The 23598-nt window shown below is 28.5% G+C and overlaps 1 protein-coding gene across 2 annotated transcripts in view; it reads left to right on the plus strand.

Moving 5' to 3' along the window:
• Positions 1–23598, plus strand: part of LOC145291160 (dipeptidase 1-like) — a 227126-nt gene that overhangs the window by 174095 nt on the left and 29433 nt on the right. For both annotated transcript variants that reach the window (XM_080136687.1, XM_080136686.1), the window contains exon 10: positions 19078–19213. In XM_080136687.1, coding sequence (XP_079992813.1) covers positions 19078–19213 — 136 coding nt within the window. The remainder of the gene's footprint in view (positions 1–19077; positions 19214–23598) is intronic.

Genomic DNA, 23598 nt, shown 5'->3' on the forward strand with positions numbered 1-23598 from the left:
TTCCACAGTCTTAAATGGCCACAATTTCTTCTCAATGCGTATTTGCAGATAGGCTCTGCGTAGGTCCAGAGTTGCCACGTTCGATCCCTGCTGTCGCCACTCCCTTAATTTGAGTGCACACACATCAGCCCTTGCCGTATATGGATCGACATGCTCATTGAGCTCACGGTAGTCTAGTACGGGACGGACCTTTTGTTTGGTCTCTTGTACGACGGCATCAAAGGAATCAGCCCTCGCGGGGGGCCAAGCTCATCCTCTGGGTATGGAAGAAGCCAGCCATTATCGATCCACGTTTGCAGTTCTTCTTCATACTGTTCCCTTAGCCACATGGGTGGGGGATATTCCGATAACCGGTTCCGCAAGGATATTGGTGGCTGATCGTTTGACCGCTTCCAAGACGCCTTCCATGCATTGGTGTTTCTATCATACTCTGCATGAAAGTCAGGCTCGTCGAGAGTTATGGCAGCACAAATATGTTCCTCACATCGGGAGAACTGTACCTTGTAATCCACAGTAATTCCACCCAGTTGTGTAATCAAGTCCATACCCAGGAGTAGGTCGTACCCGAGAAGCTCTCCTTCCACAACCAGGGCTAGCACGGCTACCGCAGGCCCGTCGTTGATGCTTGCGCAGATAATGCTCACCCCACAAGAGGCTAGTGAACGTCCGCCTACAGTTAGTACCGGAATTCTCTCTGCTTTCCAAGTGGCACAGCATATCTTGCTTACGAGAGTCTGGGTGCACCCAGTGTCCACAAGCGCGAGGCGCTCGCTTCCATTAATGTGTATGCTTACAGTAGGTAGCGCCCTACTCAATGACGATCTGAGGAGAAAACTGGCGCTGTAGCTTCTTCCCCTTGCCCGTTTCCCGGACAGGTGCGGGCCAGGTGTCCGCGTTTTTTGAACTTGTAGCACTGCGGCCCGTCAAGTTTCCGAGTTGGTTGACGTGACGAAAGACAATCACGGGCCAAATGGTTGGGTCCTCCACACTTATAACAGGTTGTAGTTGCACCCAGGTCCTGCAATCCAACCTGTGATGGTTGTACAGCTGCCGCTTGGTTTATAGTGTTAGGGCTTTTCTTTAGTATTGCTCTTGCCCGCGCCAATACTTCTGATATGTCCATCTCGTCCACTTGGGATGAGGCACGGAGCAGATCTTCCACACTCTTAGGTAATCCTGCAACAGAGGCGCACACCAAGCCTTTGTCTGACATCCCTCCAAAAAGGACCGATAGCTTTTTTAGTTCAGCCAGATACACACCCACCGTTTCCCCGGGATGTAATTTTCGGGTCATGAATTCCTTCCATGCAGTAACTGGATCTAAATGCTGTAAAAAGGGCGCGCTTGATGCAAGCAAAATCTGTTTTCTTCTCATCAGCCAACTGCTGGTATACTGCATATGCTCCCCAAGTGAGGCGCATTGGGACCACGCATTCCATACGCTTCACCCCACTGAGCTGACATATTAATTCTGCTTTTTCCACCCATTCCTGCACTGAGTGATCAGTGCTACTGCCATCAAACGGGGGAATTAGCTTGGGGTCAAATCCTGACGTCATGCCGAAATAGCTTGTGTTCGTTAAAACTCTACTTTCAACCGAGTCGTTGTTTGTTTCGTTCGCCACACTCTTTTCTTCTACCTCTTCTTTTACACACGTCCGTTCGCTTTAGTGACTAAAAATCGTCTGTCCTCCCGCTTTCCTTTCCTCGTTATTTATGGAACCTGGGTACAAGATTCTCCGAGATTCCCCGAGATACCACAAGACTTTTTTCCACATAAAAGCATGTGGGCGCCATTTTGATTCTCAATTTGTGCTCTGCGGGCACAAACGCGCAGCCGCTTTAACGATAGCCACTTCTTTCTCCACAGTTTCCATATCGTGTTAAATTCTTTACTAGGTTTCCATATCATTAATAGGTCCCATATCGTGTTAAATTCTATACTAGGTTTTCATATCATTAATGGCTTCCATATCGTGTTAAATTATATACTAGGTCTCCATATCATTAATGGTTTCCATATCGTGTTAAATTCTATACTAGGTTTCCATATCATTAATGGTTCCCATATCGTTTTAAATTCTATACAAGATTTCCATATCATTAATGGTTCCCATATCGTGTTAAATTATATACTAGGTTTCCATATCATTAATGGTTTCCATATCGTGTTAAATTATATACTAGATTTCCATATCATTAATGGTTCCCATATCGTTTTAAATTCTATACTAGATTTCCATATCATTAAGAGTTCCCATATCGTTTTAAATTCTATACCAGGTTTCCATATCATTAATGATTCCCATATCGTTTTAAATTCTATACTAGATTTCCATATCATTAATGGTTCCCATATCGTTTTAAATTCTATACTAGATTTCCATATCATTAATGATTCCCATATCGTTTTAAATTCTATACTAGATTTCAATATCATTAATGGTTCCCATATCGTGTTAAATTGTATACTAGATTTCCATATCATTAATGATTCTCATATCGTTTTAAATTCTATACTAGATTTCCATATCATTAATGATTCCCATATCGTTTTAAATTCTATACCAGATTTCCATATCATTAATGATTCCCATATCGTTTTAAATTCTATACTAGATTTCCATATCATTAATGATTCCCATATCGTTTTAAATTCTATACTAGATTTCCATATCATTAATGATTCCCATATCGTTTTAAATTCTATACTAGATTTCCATATCATTAATGATTCCCATATCGTTTTAAATTCTATACCAGATTTCCATATCATTAATGATTCCCATATCGTTTTAAATTCTATACTAGATTTCCATATCATTAATGATTCCCATATCGTTTTAAATTCTATACTAGATTTCCATATCATTAATGATTCCCATATCGTTTTAAATTCTATACTAGATTTCCATATCATTAATGATTCCCATATCGTTTTAAATTCTATACCAGATTTCCATATCATTAATGATTCCCATATCGTTTTAAATTCTATACTAGATTTCCATATCATTAATGATTCCCATATCGTTTTAAATTCTATACTAGATTTCCATATCATTAATGGTTCCCATATCGTGTTAAATTGTATACTAGATTTCCATATCATTAATGATTCTCATATCGTTTTAAATTCTATACTAGATTTCCATATCATTAATGATTCCCATATCGTTTTAAATTCTATACTAGATTTCCATATCATTAATGATTCCCATATCGTGTTAAATTGTATACTAGATTTCCATATCATTAATGGTTCCCATATCGTTTTAAATTCTATACCAGGTTTCCATATCATTAATGATTCCCATATCGTTTTAAATTCTATACTAGATTTCCATATCATTAATGATTCCCATATCGTTTTAAATTCTATACTAGATTTCAATATCATTAATGGTTCCCATATCGTTTTAAATTCTATACTAGATTTCCATATCATTAATGATTCCCATATCGTGTTAAATTGTATACTAGATTTCAATATCATTAATGGTTCCCATATCGTTTTAAATTCTATACTAGATTTCCATATCATTAATGATTCCCATATCGTGTTAAATTGTATACTAGATTTCAATATCATTAATGGTTCCCATATCGTTTTAAATTCTATACTAGATTTCCATATCAGTAAGAGTTCCCATATCGTTTTAAATTCTATACTAGATTTCCATATCATTAATGATTCCCATATCGTTTTAAATTCTATACTAGATTTCCATATCATTAATGGTTCCCATATCGTTTTAAATTCTATACTAGATTTCCATATCATTAAGAGTTCCCATATCGTTTTAAATTCTATACTAGATTTCCATATCATTAATGATTCCCATATCGTTTTAAATTCTATACTAGATTTCAATATCATTAATGATTCCCATATCGTTTTAAATTCTATACTAGATTTCCATATCATTAATGATTCCCATATCGTGTTAAATTGTATACTAGATTTCAATATCATTAATGGTTCCCATATCGTTTTAAATTCTATACCAGGTTTCCATATCATTAATGATTCCCATATCGTTTTAAATTCTATACTAGATTTCCATATCATTAATGGTTCCCATATCGTTTTAAATTCTATACTAGATTTCCATATCATTAATGATTCCCATATCGTTTTAAATTCTATACTAGATTTCAATATCATTAATGGTTCCCATATCGTGTTAAATTGTATACTAGATTTCCATATCATTAATGATTCCCATATCGTTTTAAATTCTATACCAGATTTCCATATCATTAATGATTCCCATATCGTTTTAAATTCTATACTAGATTTCCATATCATTAATGATTCCCATATCGTTTTAAATTCTATACTAGATTTCCATATCATTAATGATTCCCATATCGTTTTAAATTCTATACTAGATTTCCATATCATTAATGGTTCCCATATCGTTTTAAATTCTATACTAGATTTCCATATCATTAATGATTCCCATATCGTTTTAAATTCTATACTAGATTTCAATATCATTAATGATTCTCATATCGTTTTAAATTCTATACTAGATTTCCATATCATTAATGATTCCCATATCGTTTTAAATTCTATACCAGATTTCCATATCATTAATGATTCCCATATCGTTTTAAATTCTATACTAGATTTCCATATCATTAATGATTCCCATATCGTTTTAAATTCTATACTAGATTTCCATATCATTAATGATTCCCATATCGTTTTAAATTCTATACTAGATTTCCATATCGTTAATGATTCCCATATCGTTTTAAATTCTATACCAGATTTCCATATCATTAATGATTCCCATATCGTTTTAAATTGTATACTAGATTTCCATATCATTAATGATTCCCATATCGTTTTAAATTCTATACTAGATTTCCATATCATTAATGGTTCCCATATCGTTTTAAATTCTATACTAGATTTCTATATCATTAATGATTCCCATATCGTTTTAAATTCTATACTAGATTTCCATATCATTAATAATTCCCATATCGTTTTAAATTCTATACTAGATTTCCATATCATTAATGATTCCCATATCGTGTTAAATTCTATACTAGATTTCCATATCATTAATGATTCCCATATCGTTTTAAATTCTATACTAGATTTCCATATCATTAATGATTCCCATATCGTTTTAAATTCTATACTAGATTTCCATATCATTAATGATTCCCATATCGTGTTAAATTGTATACTAGATTTCCATATCATTAATGATTCCCATATCGTTTTAAATTCTATACTAGATTTCCATATCATTAATGATTCCCATATCGTTTTAAATTCTATACTAGATTTCCATATCATTAATGATTCCCATATCGTTTTAAATTCTATACCAGATTTCCATATCATTAATGATTCCCATATCGTTTTAAATTCTATACTAGATTTCCATATCATTAATGATTCCCATATCGTTTTAAATTCTATACTAGATTTCCATATCATTAATGATTCCCATATCGTTTTAAATTCTATACTAGATTTCCATATCATTAATGATTCCCATATCGTGTTAAATTGTATACTAGATTTCCATATCATTAATGATTCCCATATCGTTTTAAATTCTATACTAGATTTCCATATCATTAATGATTCCCATATCGTTTTAAATTCTATACTAGATTTCCATATCATTAATGATTCCCATATCGTTTTAAATTCTATACTAGATTTCCATATCATTAATGATTCCCATATCGTGTTAAATTGTATACTAGATTTCCATATCATTAATGATTCCCATATCGTTTTAAATTCTATACTAGATTTCCATATCATTAATGATTCCCATATCGTTTTAAATTGTATACTAGATTTCCATATCATTAATGATTCCCATATCGTTTTAAATTCTATACTAGATTTCCATATCATTAATGATTCCCATATCGTGTTAAATTGTATACTAGATTTCAATATCATTAATGGTTCCCATATCGTTTTAAATTCTATACTAGATTTCCATATCATTAAGAGTTCCCATATCGTTTTAAATTCTATACTAGATTTCCATATCATTAATGATTCCCATATCGTTTTAAATTCTATACTAGATTTCAATATCATTAATGGTTCCCATATCGTTTTAAATTCTATACTAGATTTCAATATCATTAATGATTCCCATATCGTTTTAAATTCTATACTAGATTTCCATATCATTAATGATTCCCATATCGTGTTAAATTGTATACTAGATTTCAATATCATTAATGGTTCCCATATCGTTTTAAATTCTATACTAGATTTCCATATCATTAAGAGTTCCCATATCGTTTTAAATTCTATACTAGATTTCCATATCATTAATGATTCCCATATCGTGTTAAATTGTATACTAGATTTCAATATCATTAATGATTCTCATATCGTTTTAAATTCTATACTAGATTTCCATATCATTAATGATTCCCATATCGTGTTAAATTGTATACTAGATTTCAATATCATTAATGATTCTCATATCGTTTTAAATTCTATACTAGATTTCCATATCATTAATGATTCCCATATCGTGTTAAATTGTATACTAGATTTCAATATCATTAATGGTTCCCATATCGTTTTAAATTCTATACTAGATTTCCATATCATTAAGAGTTCCCATATCGTTTTAAATTCTATACTAGATTTCCATATCATTAATGATTCCCATATCGTGTTAAATTGTATACTAGATTTCAATATCATTAATGGTTCCCATATCGTGTTAAATTGTATACTAGATTTCCATATCATTAAGAGTTCCCATATCGTTTTAAATTCTATACTAGATTTCCATATCATTAATGGTTCCCATATCGTGCTAAATTTTATTCTATGTCCACTTAGTAATTGATCATCACCCAACATATGTGTTGTTTCTTACTCTTCGTTGTTCTTCTGTGTCTATACGTTTTACTTTATCCTCTAAAGGTAGATGGTTTCTCTTTTCCTTCCACATATGGTCAGCCATACCTTACTTCTCAATCTCTCTACGTATTACGGCTTTTCGATGTTTTTCTAACCTTACTTTTAGTGGACGACAAGTCTCACCTTTGTATCATAACAGATGAGAACAGTAGTCTGAAGGATCAAAATTATACGAATAGTCAATCCTCATCTCAAAAAGTCATTTTTAGATATTTTTGGTATTTCTTTTCATCAACTATAAATACATAATAGTCAACCAACGCTTTCAATGTACGCACGCATGTTTCATTTGAAAACGTATTCACAAACGCAACGCTTCACTGCACATATAACCATTAAATAAACATTTAATGTCACATTTCTCTCTGATTTTTGGGCCGAATCTTAAAAACAGGCGAGCATTTTTGTAATAAGAAATTCGGTTTTAAATTTTTACTGCTGCACCCAAATTTTAGATGTGCCTTTTCTTTTTTAATAGCGTTTGATAGAAATTATGGTATCTACCTTTTTGTCCGCATATTTTCGTAGTAAAAGGCTTTCTTTTCATGACCTTCCCTTTGTTCCGTGCTTTCTCAACCAGTGTCAGTGGTTTAAAGCTGCGAGTATTTTATATTCGTATTTTTTATAGGAATCGCGGTACTACATGTCCGCCTACATCTTTCTCGCCGCAAATGTGATCATCATTTTGCGTGGTGCGTTAGCGTGTAGAACAAAACACGTTGGACAAGAAAAGAATGAAAGTGGAGAAACAGGTGAATTTGCATACATGCATACGCATTTATTCACAGACGAATAAGTTGTCGAAACAACATAACGGAATACGTGACATGTACAAATATAAACTCTGTTCCGTCTGCCTGCTTCCCACCGGACTACAACTTGGATGTCTTCAAGTCCAATGTTAACAAATTCCTAATGAACCGCCCCCTTAAGTAAACACTTCATCAAATCTCCACACTAACGTAATGTACTTGCAATAACCCTTATTCCTGAGTGGCTTCCGGGCCTTGATAAGTGGTGATCACTGTGTAAAAAAAAAAAAGAATAGACAAAGAGGAGAACAATATCTCCAACAACGGAGTATTTCATTTCGATCAAGAATACGTCTTCGGCGATCAATCTGATAGACTAAAAATTGGCTTGACAGCACCAGGTTCACGTTTGTTTAGATCAACTATGACCCAGCTCGGTCCTAGATGCACTCTCTCAATCATTACCTCTTTCTGGGGAGAAGGTATGGTCTAATGCAGATGGTCTAATGCGATCCGTCAGTAGCGGTTTGTACCATTGTTATAATACGCCCCAGAGAGAGATGCCAAATTTATTCCCGATTACGTATCCTGCAAGAAATGAAATATGCGAGTCGTAGAATGTTACGACCCAAGTGATAAGGTAATCTAAGGTTCTTTGATCAGTACGGTCGTGAAATAAGCCAGAGCACAATTTGAGAAGACAAGAAAAAAATGACCAGACATAACAATATTACACATATGTATTTATGTATACATCAATGGTTTTATTGTGCAATAAAATTTAATAAACACAAAACAAAACATAGAATGCAATGAAAGGGCCAAACACTAGTGTCTGTAAGTATTTAATAAATATTATAGTAAATATGATAAAAAGAAATACAACATCTGCATGAATTAAAATATCATATTTAAGCAACCAGACAATGCCGAGCAACCTACTAGTGAAAAACATATTCGGGTTTCAATACAAGATAATTGTAGAAAATAAATAACTTAGATGTATTTTGTCTACATCTTCAATTCTGAAGTAGATCAAATTTTTAAAATAATTTTAGGATTCATCATTCTTGATTTTCTATATATCTACAAAAGTGTCCGTGTGTGTGTGTGTGTGTGCATTTCCCTACGCAATAAATCTGTCAATTTTAAGTCTACAGACTCGAAATTTGATATACAGGGTACTGAGATTTGGGAAAATCTTTGCGATCGGTTTTCGGTCAGAAATTTGTCAGTTAAGTGATCTAAGTTCAACGATTTGACCTTTGATAACTCTACGAAACTCCTCCGCAAATTTTGGGTCTAAACACTTGAAATTTTAGATATAGGTTCCTTGATTTGAGCCCAAAACAGTAAATGTTAAGGAGCCATAATAGGGGTAAAATTAACAAAATTGACCGTTTTTTTTTTGTTTTGTTTTTTTTTTTTTTTTTTGCTCAATATACATCTCCGAACACCCGGGCAACGTCGGGCTGAAATGCTTGTATATCTTTTTAAAAAAAAACAAGCATATCAAGTTATTTATAAAAAAAAATAAAACTTAATAATCTAAGGGAGATAATCACCCTCACGACTTAATTATTCCCCTTTGTCTTTCTTTGATAATTTAAGTTTCTGAAGTAGAATATAAGTTTGTTATCGGTAACCTATCATGATTTGGTGAAATCTCTATCTCTACAATTATATAAAAGGAACTTTGTGTGCGTGTGTGTGAGTTCGTTCCTTATGGACTCCAAAACAACTGGGATGATTTTTATGAAATTTTACATAGAGGTTCTTTATGTCTCCCAACTAGTTGTAGATCTTTATTTTGAAAGTGTGTTGATTATACCATACATAAATACATATACACCGGCGGCAAAAAGAAAGTCCACACTTGTAATTTTTCAAAAACTGCAAATTTAAGCTAAATTTAATGTAACTGTTTAAACAAACGTATACGTCATTTGATTGGCCTTTTATTCTTCTATAATTTTACCTGTTCATATTTGACTTTTAATTGAAATATTCACGTCAATTTAAAAATAACTTCAAATTGAGGAAACAAAAAGAAAGTCCGCACAATAGAAAATTGTTATTTAAATGTAACTTTAGGACATTAATGCAACACAAATACAACAGGAACACAATGAACTAGTTAATATTTAGTAGCATAGCCCTTCTGCAACTTGACAGCCTGCAATCTTTTGAGAATTCCTTGAATTAGATAGCAGCAATACTCCGAGGAAAGGACAGCTCACTTTTCTTTAATTTTTGTCCAAAGTTCTTTCAGATTTGAAATTTTATCATTGCATAGCTGTTGCTTGATGAAATGCCATACGTTTTCGATAGGATTGAGGTCTGGAGATTGTGCAGGCCAATCCAAACACGAAATATCATGCTCTTCCAAGAACCTCTTGACATTGCCAATTGTGTGAATGGGAGCATTTTCCTGAATGAAAATGAGATTATCATCCAAATTCCGACCAAACTAGGGTAGAAAATGTTCAGTCAACATATTAATGTACTTGGTCGAATTAATTCGACCTTACAAGCGAACTATAGGCCCTGGACCATTGGTACTAATAATGCCCCACACCATAACTGAATCTCCACCAACTTGCAGCATTGAAAGTGAGCACCTAGGATTAAATTCTTTGTCTTTCCTCCGACAGACGCATTGCCTACCATCACTGCCTAGCATATTGAACTTGCTTTCGTTGTTAAAAAGCACTTTTGACCAATATGAAGAGTTATGATCTTCATTGCATCTGATGAAGTCCAGACGGCGCTTTCTGTTCTTTACAGAAATCATTGGCTTGCGTCTTGCAACATATCCTCGCAAATTAAATTCCTTTAATCTGTTCTTGACAGTAGAAAGAGAGCACTTTTTAACAAGATTGCACTGTTGTTGGTCTTGGGGAGCCGTTTCAAATCTGTTTCTTAGGCTGCGGATCTTGATAGCATTGTCTTCCCTGTTAGAAGTAACTCTAGTCCGACCAGATTTAGGGGCATCACGAACACTGCCAGTGTTTTGGTGCTTTTGCACAGTCTTTCGTACCGTTTTCTCATCGCATTTCAATCTGCGGCCGATTTCTCGATTGGATAAACCAGAAAGGTGGAGATTAATGAGCTCATGACGATCACTAAAAGAAAGTCGTGGCATATGGACTAAATGTTACGTTGTATAACCTGGGACAACAATAATTACGATTAGGGATGCTTTGTTGCCTGTTGGTGTATATTTTAAACTGATTTAGGGGCTATAATTTAAACTGGTTTTAAGCGAATTTGTTGCTGCGGACTTTCTTTTTGCCTCCTCAATTTAAAGTTATTTTTTTAATTGCCGTGAATACTAGAATATTTCAATTAAAAGTCAAATATTAACAGGTAACATTATAGAGGAATAAAAGGCGAATCAAATGAGGTATAGGTTGTTTAAACAGTTACTATAATTTGGCTTAAATTTGTAGTTTTTGAAAAAATTACAAATGCAGACTTTCTTTTTGCCGGCAGTGTATATTCTGCATAGGTACGTTATTCATTGGGTATTTTTTAACTTATATTTATTTATTTATTTATTTTCAGCAGTTGCCTGTTTCAGCCGATAGGTGGCGATATTGACTTCCCTTTCCCCCCCCCTCTCTCTCTCTCTCTCTCTCTCTGTGTCTGTCTGTCTGTCTGTCTCTCTCTCTCTCTCTCTCTCTCTCTCTCTCTTACTGTTATATTATCCGTTTTTAGAGGGGGTACATATTATTTACGTGACGGCCTGTACATATATTATTAAATGTTCCTTGTAGTTGATAACACACATATTTTAAATGTTCATTTAGAAAGGAGACAGAGTGACAGTAGGTACATGTTGAAGACATTTATACAGAGAGGGTTCATATTGACAAGACATATACTTTGATGAGAGGATAAAGTGGTATACATTGATACATACTGGAATGATTAAACACATTACCTTTTCTTGTTGGAATGATGAACACAGAAAGACGGCAGTTATAAAAAACATGATGATAGTTTATTCCGTACTTCAGGAATTCAAAGTCGTTACATTGTTCCTTCTAAGCCTCCCGCTTCCAAGAGGGTCCCCTGACTCTAATTCAGAATCGGTCTGATCCTCCCTGCTTCTCTGATTCTCTGATCTGAATCTGATTCTCCTCCCCCCCCCGTTAACTCTTCGAACCCTTTCCTATATTGAGAAATCATTTCTGCCATGACGTCACACGTATGTCTGGCAAACGTGACAACAACTCACGTGTTTCAAACATGCGCGATTTGCATGTTTTGAAACCATTTCTGACGACTAGGAAATTGCTCATTCTCTTTGTTTTACAAAGGAATTTAACCTACTTGTTAATTATCTAACCGATATTTTTATTATGCCTTCTTTCTAAGAATGTGAATAGATTTTCCAGCCAAATTATATTTATAAAATATTATAAAAGAATTAACAATTTAAGTGGACATTCCATTTAAAACCTATTGTTCTTTAAAACTTATCTGCAGGGTTCGATTCTCGTTTTTATCTGCTATCATTTTAATTTAATTTCATATCTGCGCAGGAGCTGCTAAAAACAGCCTACCTGCTTTGACAGAGTACAAAATAGACTTTGTGGCTTAGTGGGGGATGCCCTTTTCTCTACCTTGCAACCTTTCTCCCACAGAAGAGACGTTGCATGCCTACCCTTGTTTTATCGCTATTTCCATGGCAGGTGCTCGTCTGAACTCCAATCTCTGGTCCCCCCTCACCAATCTTTCACAAAAAACACCCGTCTAGCTGAATCCACTGTGAAAAATTTCCCTCACTCTTTATCTGTGCCTAAATCAAAACGTGGATTCCATGAACAAAGTTCCTTTCTTAGAACTGCACGCCTGTGGAACTCTGTTCCGTCTGCCTGCTTCCCACCGGACTACAACTTGGATGTCTTCAAGTCCAACGTTAGCAGATTCCTGATGAGCCACCCTCTTGAGTAAATACTTCATCAAATCTCCACACTAACGTAATGTACTTGCAATAACCCTTATCCCTGAGTAGCTTCCGGGCCTTGAAAAGTGGTGATCACTGTGTAAAAAAAAAAAAATTAATTCTCTTTTTTTACTTACCTGAAAAGGGGACAACCGTTTTCGTGTAACATTACACCAAGCTGAACATACATGTTAAAAAACACTCTCCTCCTGCTGCCCCTATTGTTGTTGTAATAGGGGAAATGTAAACCTGACAAAATGAAACGTGAGCGACACATATTACTCATATCACAGTTGCGCACTTGTCTAGACAAGATGATCATGTAGAAAGTGGATGTCAACAATACTCATTAGCAATTTTTATTTCCACCAATAATAACTTTTATCCTTCCTCTATTTCCCCTTCTCCCTTCCGGAATTTATTGGCCAACAAAATCCACAAGGAACGCACTAAACCAGATCATATTACTCTCAACTAAAAAAAAAGAAAAGAAAAACATCCAAACATTTTTGGAAATTTCTTGCGAACAAACTCAGGTTTTGGTTTTTTGATTTTGAGATGAGGATTGATTATTTGGATTATTTGGATTATTTTGATTATTTAGATTATTTAGATTATTTAGATTATTTGGATTATTTGGATTATTTTGATTATTTTGATTACTTAGATTATTTTGATTATTTTGATTATTTAGATTATTTAGATTATTTTGATTATTTAGATTATTTTGATTATTTTGATTACTTAGATTATTTAGATTATTTAGATTATTTTGATTATTTTGATTATTTTGATTATTTTGATTACTTAGATTATTTTGATTATTTTGATTATTTAGATTATTTGGATTATTTAGATTATTTAAATTATTTTGATTATTTTGATTATTTAGATTATTTAGATTATTTAGATTATTTGGATTATTTGGATTATTTTGATTATTTTGATTATTTAGATTTTTTGATTATTTACATCATTTCGATTATTTTGATTATTTAGATTATTAAGATTATTTTGATTATTTTGATTATTTTGATTATTTTGATTATTTAGATTATTTGGATTATTTTGATTATTATGATTATTTTGATTATTTAGATTGTTTGGATTATTAAGATTATTTAGATTATTTTGATTATTTTGATTATTTAGATTATTTAAATTGTTTTGATTATTTTGATTATTTTGATTATTTAGATTATTTAGATTATTTAGATTATTTTGATTATTTAGATTATTTTGATTATTTGGATTATTTTGATTATTTAGATTTTTTGATTATTTACATCATTTAGATTATTTTGATTATTTAGATTATTTTGATTATTTAGATTATTTTGATTATTTAGATTATTTAGATTATTTAGATTATTTTGATTATTTTGATTATTTAGATTATTTAGATTGTTTTGATTATTTAGATTATTTAGATTATTTAGATTATTTTGATTATTTAGATTATTTGGATTTTTTTTATTATTTAGATTATTTAGATTATTTTGATTATTTAGATTATTTTGATTGTTTAGATTATTTTGATTATTTAGATTTTTTAGATTATTTGGATTATTTTGAATATTTTGATTATTTTGATTATTTAGATTACTTAGATTATTTAGATTATTTTGATTATTTAGATTATTAAGATTATTTAGATTATTTTGAATATTTTGATTATTTTGATTATTTTGATTATTTAGATTATTTTGATTATTTAGATTATTTTGATTATTTAGATTATTTTGAATATTTTGATTATTTAGATTATTTAGATTATTTAGATTATTTAGATTATTTTGATTATTTAGATTATAAAGATTATTTAGATTATTTTGAATATTTTGATTATTTTGATTATTTAGATTATTTTGATTATTTTGTATTATCTTGATTATTTAGATTATTTAGATTATTTAGATTATTTGGATTATTTTGAATATTTTGATTATTTTTATTATGTAGATTTTTTGATTATTTAGATTATTTAGATTTTTTGGATTGTTTGGATTATTTCGATTATTTAGATTATTTTGATTATTTAGATTATTTTGATTATTTTGATTATTTAGATTATTTTGATAATTTTTATTATTTAGATTATTTAGATTATTTTGATTATTTAGATTATTTTGATTATTTTGATTATTTAGATTATTTTGATTATTAAGATTATTTTGATTATTTTGATTATTTTTATTATTTAGATTATTTTGATTATTTAGATTATTTTGATTATTTTGATTATTTAGATTATTTTGATTATTTTGATTATTTAGATTATTTTGATTATTTATATTTTTGGATTATTTGGATTATTTAGATTATTTAGATTATTTAGATTATTTTGATTATTTCGATTATTTTGGTTATTTTGATTATTTGGATTATTTATATTATTTTGAATATTTTGATTATTTTGATTATTTAGATTTTTGTATTATTTAGATAATTTAGATTTTTTGGATTGTTTGGATTATTTAGATTATTTAGATTATTTTGATTATTTAGATTATTTTGATTATTTAGATAATTTTGCTTATTTAGATTATTTTGATTATTTTGATTATTTTGATTATTTAGATTATATAGATTATTTCGATTATTTTGATTATTTTGATTATTTAGATTATTTAGATTATTTTGATTAGTTTAATTATTTAGATTATTTTGATGATTTTAATTATTTAGATTATTTCGATTATTTTGATTATTTAGATTATTTTGATTATTTAGATTATTTAGATTATTTTGATTATTTAGATTATTTTGATTATTTTGAATATTGTAATAATTTAGATTATTTTGATTATTTGGAATATTTGTATTATTTAGATTGTTTTGATATTATTTTGATAATTTAGATTATTTAGATTATTTGGATTATTTAGATTATTTTGATTATTAAGATTATTTAGATTGTTTTGATTATTTTGATTATTTAGATTATTTAGATTATTTTGATTATTGTAATTATTTAGATTATTTAGATTATTTAGATTATTTTGATTATTTAGATTATTTTGATTATTTTGATTCTTTAGATTATTTTGATTATTTTGATTATTTGGATTATTTAAATTATTTGGATTATTTTGATTATTTGGATTATGTTTATTATTTAGATTGTTTGGATTATTTGGATTATTCGTAGTTTTTCGATTTTGTAGATTAGTTTGATTATTTAGATTATTTGTATTATTTAGATTATTTTGATTATTTAGATTATTTAGATTATTTTGATTATTTAGATTGTTTTGATTATTTAGATTTTTTAGATTATTTGGATTATTTTGAATATTTTGATTATTTTGATTATTTAGATTACTTAGATTATTTAGATTATTTTGATTATTTAGATTATTAAGATTATTTAGATTATTTTGAATATTTTGATTATTTAGATTATTTTGATTATTTTGATTATTTAGATTATTTTGAATATTTTGATTATTTAGATTATTTAGATTATTTAGATTATTTTGATTATTTAGATTATAAAGATTATTTAGATTATTTTGAATATTTTGGTTATTTTGATTATTTTGATTATTTAGATTATTTAGATTATTTTGATTATTTAGATTATTTTGATTATTTAGATTATTTAGATTATTTAGATTATTTTAATTATTTCGATTATTTTGGTTATTTTGATTATTTGGATTATTTATATTATTTTGAATATTTTGATTATTTAGATTTTTGTATTATTTAGATTTTTTAGATTTTTTTTATTGTTTGGATTATTTACATTATTTAGATTATTTTGAATATTTTGATTATTTAGATTATTTTGATTATTTAGATAATTTTGCTTATTTAGATTATTTCGATTATTTTGATTATTTTGATTATTTAGATTATATAGATTATTTCGATTATTTTGATTATTTAGATTATTTTGATTATTTTGATTAGTTTAATTATTAAGATTATTTTGATTATTTTAATTATTTAGATTATTTTGATTATTTTGATTATTTGGATTATTTAGATTATTTCGATTATTTTGATTATTTAGATTATATGGATTATTTAGATTATTTAGATTATTGTGATTATTTAGATTATTTTGATTATTTAGATTATTTTGATTATTTTGAATATTGTAATAATTTAGATTATTTTGATTATTTGGATTATTTGTATTATTTAGATTGTTTTGATTATTTTGATAATTTAGATTATTTAGATTATTTGGATTATTTAGATTATTTAGATTATTTTGATTATTTTGATTATTTAGATTATTTTGATTATTTTGATTATTGTAATTATTTAGATTATTTAGATTATTTTGATTATTTTGATTATTTTGATTATTTTTATTATTTAGATTATTTAGATTATTTAGATTATTTTGATTATTTTGATTATTTGGATTATTTAAATTATTTGGATTATTTTGATTATTTAGATTATTTGGAGTATTTTGATTATTTGGATTATGTTTATTATTTAGATTGTTTGGATTATTTGGATTATTTAGATTATTTCGATTATTTTGGTTATTTTGATTATTTGGATTATTTATATTATTTTTAATATTTTGATTATTTTGATTATTTAGATTTTTGTATTATTTAGATTTTTTAGATTTTTTTGGATTGTTTGGATTATTTAGATTATTTAGATTATTTTGAATATTTTCATTATTTAGATTATTTTGATTATTTTGATAATTTTGCTTATTTAGATTATTTAGATTATTTTGATTATTTTGATTATTTAGATTATATAGATTATTTCGATTATTTTGATTATTTAGATTATTTAGATTATTTTGATTATTTAGATTTTTTTGATTATTTAGATTATTTTGATTATTTAGATTATTTTGATTATTTTGATTATTTTGATTATTTAGATTATTTAGATTATTTTGATTATTTTGATTAGTGTGATTATTTACATTTTTTCATTATTTTAATTATTTAGATTTTTTTGATTGTTTGAATTATTTAGATTATTTAGATTATTTGGATTATTTAGATTATTTAGATTATTTAGATTATTTAGATTTTTTTGATTATTTTGATTATTTAGATTATTTGGATTATTTAAATTATTTGGATTATTTTGATTATTTAGATTATTTGGAGTATTTTGATTATTTCGATTATGTTTATTATTTAGATTGTTTGGATAATTTGGATTATTTAGATTATTTTGATTATTTTGGTTATTTTGATTATTTGGATTATTTATATTATTTTTAATATTTTGATTATTTTGATTATTTAGATTTTTGTATTATTTAGATTATTTAGATTTTTTTGGATTGTTGGGATTATTTAGATTATTTAGATTATTTTGATTATTTTGATAATTTTGCTTATTTAGATTATTTCGATTATTTTGATTATTTTGATTATTTAGATTATTTTGATTATTTAGATTATTTAGATTATTTTGATTATTTTGATTATTTAGATTATTTTGATTATTTTGATTATTTAGATTATATAGATTATTTCGATTATTTTGATTATTTTGATTATTTAGATTATTTAGATTATTTTGATTATTTAGATTTTTTTGATTATTTAGATTATTTTGATTATTTAGATTATTTTGATTATTTAGATTATTTAGATTATTTTGATTATTTTGATTATTTAGATTATTTAGATTATTTAGATTATTTTGATTATTTTCATTATTTAGATTATTTAGATTATTTTGATTATTTAGATTATTTTGATTATTTAGATTATTTAGATTATTTAGATTATTTTTATTATTTAGATTATTTAGATTATTTTGATTATTTTGATTATTTTAACAATAACACACAAAGTTGTAAACAAGGTTTCTTTTGACTATATGTATTTGTGAGGTTTTATCACCGCACAAGCAGAAGAGCCCAGCAAATAAAATCAACACTATGTTCATTTATAAGAGAGGGGCACGTCTGAAATGTTTTTGTTTAAAGCACAACTGAACCATGATACTAGACTTTGCCTTTAAAACCATTTCAAGCCATTATATAAGAATATAAAAATAATTCCATAAAATCAACAGCAGGTTTTCTACAGTGCAATGTAAACTACAATGTATTGTAAACTAAATCACTGCAAGGAGTTATATGGAGCTTTCCCTCCCACTCTCCCTGTGCACTGCAGTGGATCCCTGACTAGAACAGACAAGCAATCAATTTGATTGAAAAATGTGCGATTTCTGAGACTTTGATGACAACGATATTTGTAGTGTGAAATATTCGTTGATCTATATTAAGTTCTGGGCAACGTCAGGTCTCTCTGCTAGTTCATGTTAAATGGTGAAGTGGTTCTTGGCCATACCCAAAGACACTATCTACCGATTCCAGGGATCACATCACAGATATTTATACACTCAGAAATTAGTTTAGTTTTCCGCATAAATACTTTCTTGCTGTCTTCTCCTGCTTCTTACTTTTCTTCTCGTTTCTTTCACAGATTACCCGAGGATCTTGAAGACGTTTCCAAATACCCAAACCTTTTTGCTGAACTTGTCACCCGGGGTTGGAATGAAGCTGATCTGGCAAAACTTGCTGGTGGTAACCTCCTTCGAGTTTTCGAGGCAGCTGAGAAGGTGAGTGAATGCCGGCTCTATATGGATTGGTCTTTTTTTCTTTTCTTTTTTTACATAGGCATAACTACTTATCAAGGCCCAGAGACCACTCGAGGATATGGGTTAAGAGTGTACAGTACAGTAGTCAATTGGACAATATAGTAACCGTTAGTAATGGAAATTCGGTAAATTTGTTAACTTAAGTGGAACGGCTCATCAAGAACTTGTTTACATTGGACTTGAAGACAACCATATTGTAGTCAGCTGGAAAGCAGGCAAACGAAGACAAATCCACAGGCGTGCAGTCCTAAGAAAGAAACTTAGTTCATGGAATCTACATTTAGGTTTAGGCACAAATAAAGAGTAGGGGGAATTATTGTTAGTGTTTTCAACTAGACGAGTGTTTCTTGTGAAAGTTTGGCGAGGGGGGGACCATAGATTGAAGCTCAGTTGAACACCTTCCATGAAAATAACGATAAAGCAGAGACAAACTCGCAACATCTCTTCTGTAAGATAAAGGTTGCAAGGAAGAGAAAAGGACATCTCCTACGAGGCTACGAAGTCTATTTTGAACTCTATCAAGGTAGGACAAGTCCTTTCTAGTAGCCCCTGCTCAGATGTGGCAACAGTACTCCATCCTTACACATACCTGGCTCTTATATAGATAGATGGTCTGCTTGCTACTGACATAGTAGGTAGTAGGATGAGGGGATAGGTGGGGGTTAATCTATATAAATAAAACACATGAATGTATGTGTGTTTGTCTGTGTGTAAATATTTAACCGACAAAACCTGAAACTACTCGTCACATAGCCACTGAAATTAACAGGAAATAGTAATCATACACCAAGGATGATTTATAATGAGTAAAATCTTTGTTTGGATGAATAATGCGTGGAGAATTCGAGAAGTTTAAATGTAAAATGTTCATTTCAACTTGCTGACATTTCTATTATTAGGAAATAGGTTGAACATAAGAAATAAATATGGTAAATCATATTGTAGACACGTTTTACCGGAAGTGAGGGTCAGCTGATCGGATCTGCGTGTGAGTCACGCGATCAGGTTAGCTGGAGTCAGTGAGTTGGGTTTTGGACGTAAAGAACAGTGGACGGCTTAACAGGTCGTCCCCTCCCCTTCACTGGGGGGAGGGGGGGTGATGACGTGTGTGAAAATAAGACTTTGGAAGAACCATGCAAGCAAAGATATTCACTTTCCATTCTTCAGCAATTGACATTTGGAAAGTGAATAAAAACTATATAAAACCATTCATCGTCTTGGATCGAATTAATATTCGTCCAAAACAGGTTTCCAGTCTCCCTCCAAGAACAAGATGAATTCCAGGTGGACAAGATCAACGTCGCATGAAGTTAAGGTGTGTCTGAAATCCATGTACCACACCCACCTACACACACACACACACACACACACACGCACAAAAGCATATGAACAATTAGATATGAATATATCACAAATAAAACATTAGACGATCATACAACGCTACTCCTTTTATGATATCAATACAACACTATTAGTTTGCATAAACTAATCATAAAAGTCGTTTAATTTTATAACTTTCTTATCTACTGGGTTTGTTCAAATGCTAGAGCGCTAAATGTTTTGCTGTCGATTTTAGCTGATGGCACCCAAGTCATTTTTTTAACTTTTGAAATCAATACTAATATATATATATATATATATATAATATTCAATACTAATATATATACAATGTAATATTCAATACTAATATACATATATATAATATTCATTACTAATATATATATATATATATATATATAATATTCAATACTAATATATATATATAATATTCAATACTAATATACATATATATATATAATATTCAATACTAATATACATATATATATAATATTCAATACTAATTTACATATATATATATATATAATATTCAATACTAATATATATATATATAATATTCAATACTAATATATATATATATATATAATATTCAATACTAATATATATATATATATATAGTATTCAATACTAATATATATAATATTCAATACTAATATATATATATATATATATATATATATATATATATATATATATAATATTCAATACTAATATATAATATTCAATACTAATATATAATATCCAATACTAATATATATAATATAATATCCAATACTAATATATATATAATATAATATTCAATACTAATATATATAATATAATATTCAATACTAATATATATATATATATATAATATTATATTCAATACTAATATATATATATATATATAATATAATATTCAATACTAATATATATATATAATATTCAATACTAATATATATATAATATAATATTCAATACTAATATATATATATATATATATAATATCCAATACTAATATATATATATATATATTATTCAATACTAATATATATATAATATAATATTCAATACTAATATATATATATATATATATATATAATATCCAATACTAATATATATATATATATTATTCAATACTAATATATATATAGGATATTCAATACTAATATATATATATATATATAACATAATATTCAATACTAATATATATAAATATAATATTCAATACTAACATATATATATATATAATGTTCAATACTAATATATATATATAATATTCAATACTAATATGTATATAATGTAATATTCAATACTAATATACGTATATATATAATATTCAATACTAATATATATATATAATATTCAATACTAATATATATATAATATTCAATACTAATATATATATATATAATATCCAATACTAATATATATATATATATATATATATAATATAATATTCAATACTAATATATATATAATATAATATTCAATACTAATATATATATATATATATAATATAATATTCAATACTAATATATATATATATATAATATTCAATACTAATATATATATAATATAATATTCAATACTAATATATATATATATATAATATTCAATACTAATATATATATATATATATATAATATTCAATACTAATATATATATATATGTTATTCAATACTAATATATATATATATGATATTCAATACTAATATATATATGTGTGTTATTCAATACTAATATATATATATATGATATTCAATACTAATATATATATATATATATATAACATAATATTCAATACTAATATATATAAATATAATATTCAATACTAACATATATACACTTGTGCCCGATATTATTCATACCCCTCGGATCTTTGAGATTTCTATAAGAATATTGCTCAAACCAGAAGGTAGACAATATTAAAGGGATTTCAAACAATAAATCAAGCATAAGCATTTAATTTAAACTCAACAAATAAATAAATTATGCAAGTTTGAAACATTATACAAAGAAAAACAATAATGGCACTAGTTCAAAATTATTCATACCTCTCTTACTAATAGTCAATAGCATGCCCTTTATTCTTAATAACTGCCTGTAACCGTTTGGGATATTTATCAACAAGGTTTTTACAAGTATCAACACTGATTTTTGACCATTCTTCAATGCAGTAGTTCTCCAAATCCCTCAAATTTCTAGGTTTCCGCTTTTTAACCTCAGTTTTCAATATGTGCCAGAGGTTTTCGATAGGGTTCAGGTCGGGACTCTGGCTAGGCCATTCCAAAACATTAATTTGATTATCCTCAAACCATTTCTTGACTATTTTGGCAGTATGTTTTGGATCATTATCCTGTTGAAGGACCCAGTTTGGTCCTAAATGGAGCTTCTCCGCATCCTGTCTAATGTTTTTCTGGAGTATCTCCAAATATTGCTCCTTCTTCATGGTTCCATCTATCTTGACCAAACTACCTGGACTACTAGCCGAAAAGGAGCCCCAAAACATTAGGCTACCACCACCATGTTTCACCGTGGGTATGGTGTTCTTTGGGTTGTAAGCTTCTCCTTTCTTCCTTCAAACGTATGAAGCATCCATATGGCCAAACAATTCAATTTTTGTTTCGTCAGTCCACAAAATACTTGAGAAAACGGACTCTGGAGAATTCACATGGGTCCTAGCAAACTTTAGACGTGCTGCAAGGTGTTTTCCGGTGTGCAATGGAGTCCTTCTTGGTCTTCTTCCTTTCAGACCATTTTCATGCAGAGTCCTTTGCAATGTTTGCCTTGATATTTTTATGCCAGAAGACTCCAGATTTTCTAAAATGTCCTTATTAGTGGTGGTTGGATTTGCATTAACACTTCTTACAATATTCCTGGTGGCTCTAGCAGACAGTTTCCTTTTCCTTCCTCTACCAATCAAGTTGTTTGTTGTGTGGTGGCTCTGGAATTTTTTGATGATGCTCTGTACTGTTGCTGTAGGGACCTCAAATTTCTTGGCAATTGACTTGTAACCTAAACCATCC

This window comes from Euprymna scolopes, chromosome 12 (genome assembly GCF_053919585.1).
Source record: "Euprymna scolopes isolate OS-2025 chromosome 12, ASM5391958v1, whole genome shotgun sequence".
Lineage (NCBI taxonomy): Eukaryota > Metazoa > Mollusca > Cephalopoda > Sepiida > Sepiolidae > Euprymna > Euprymna scolopes.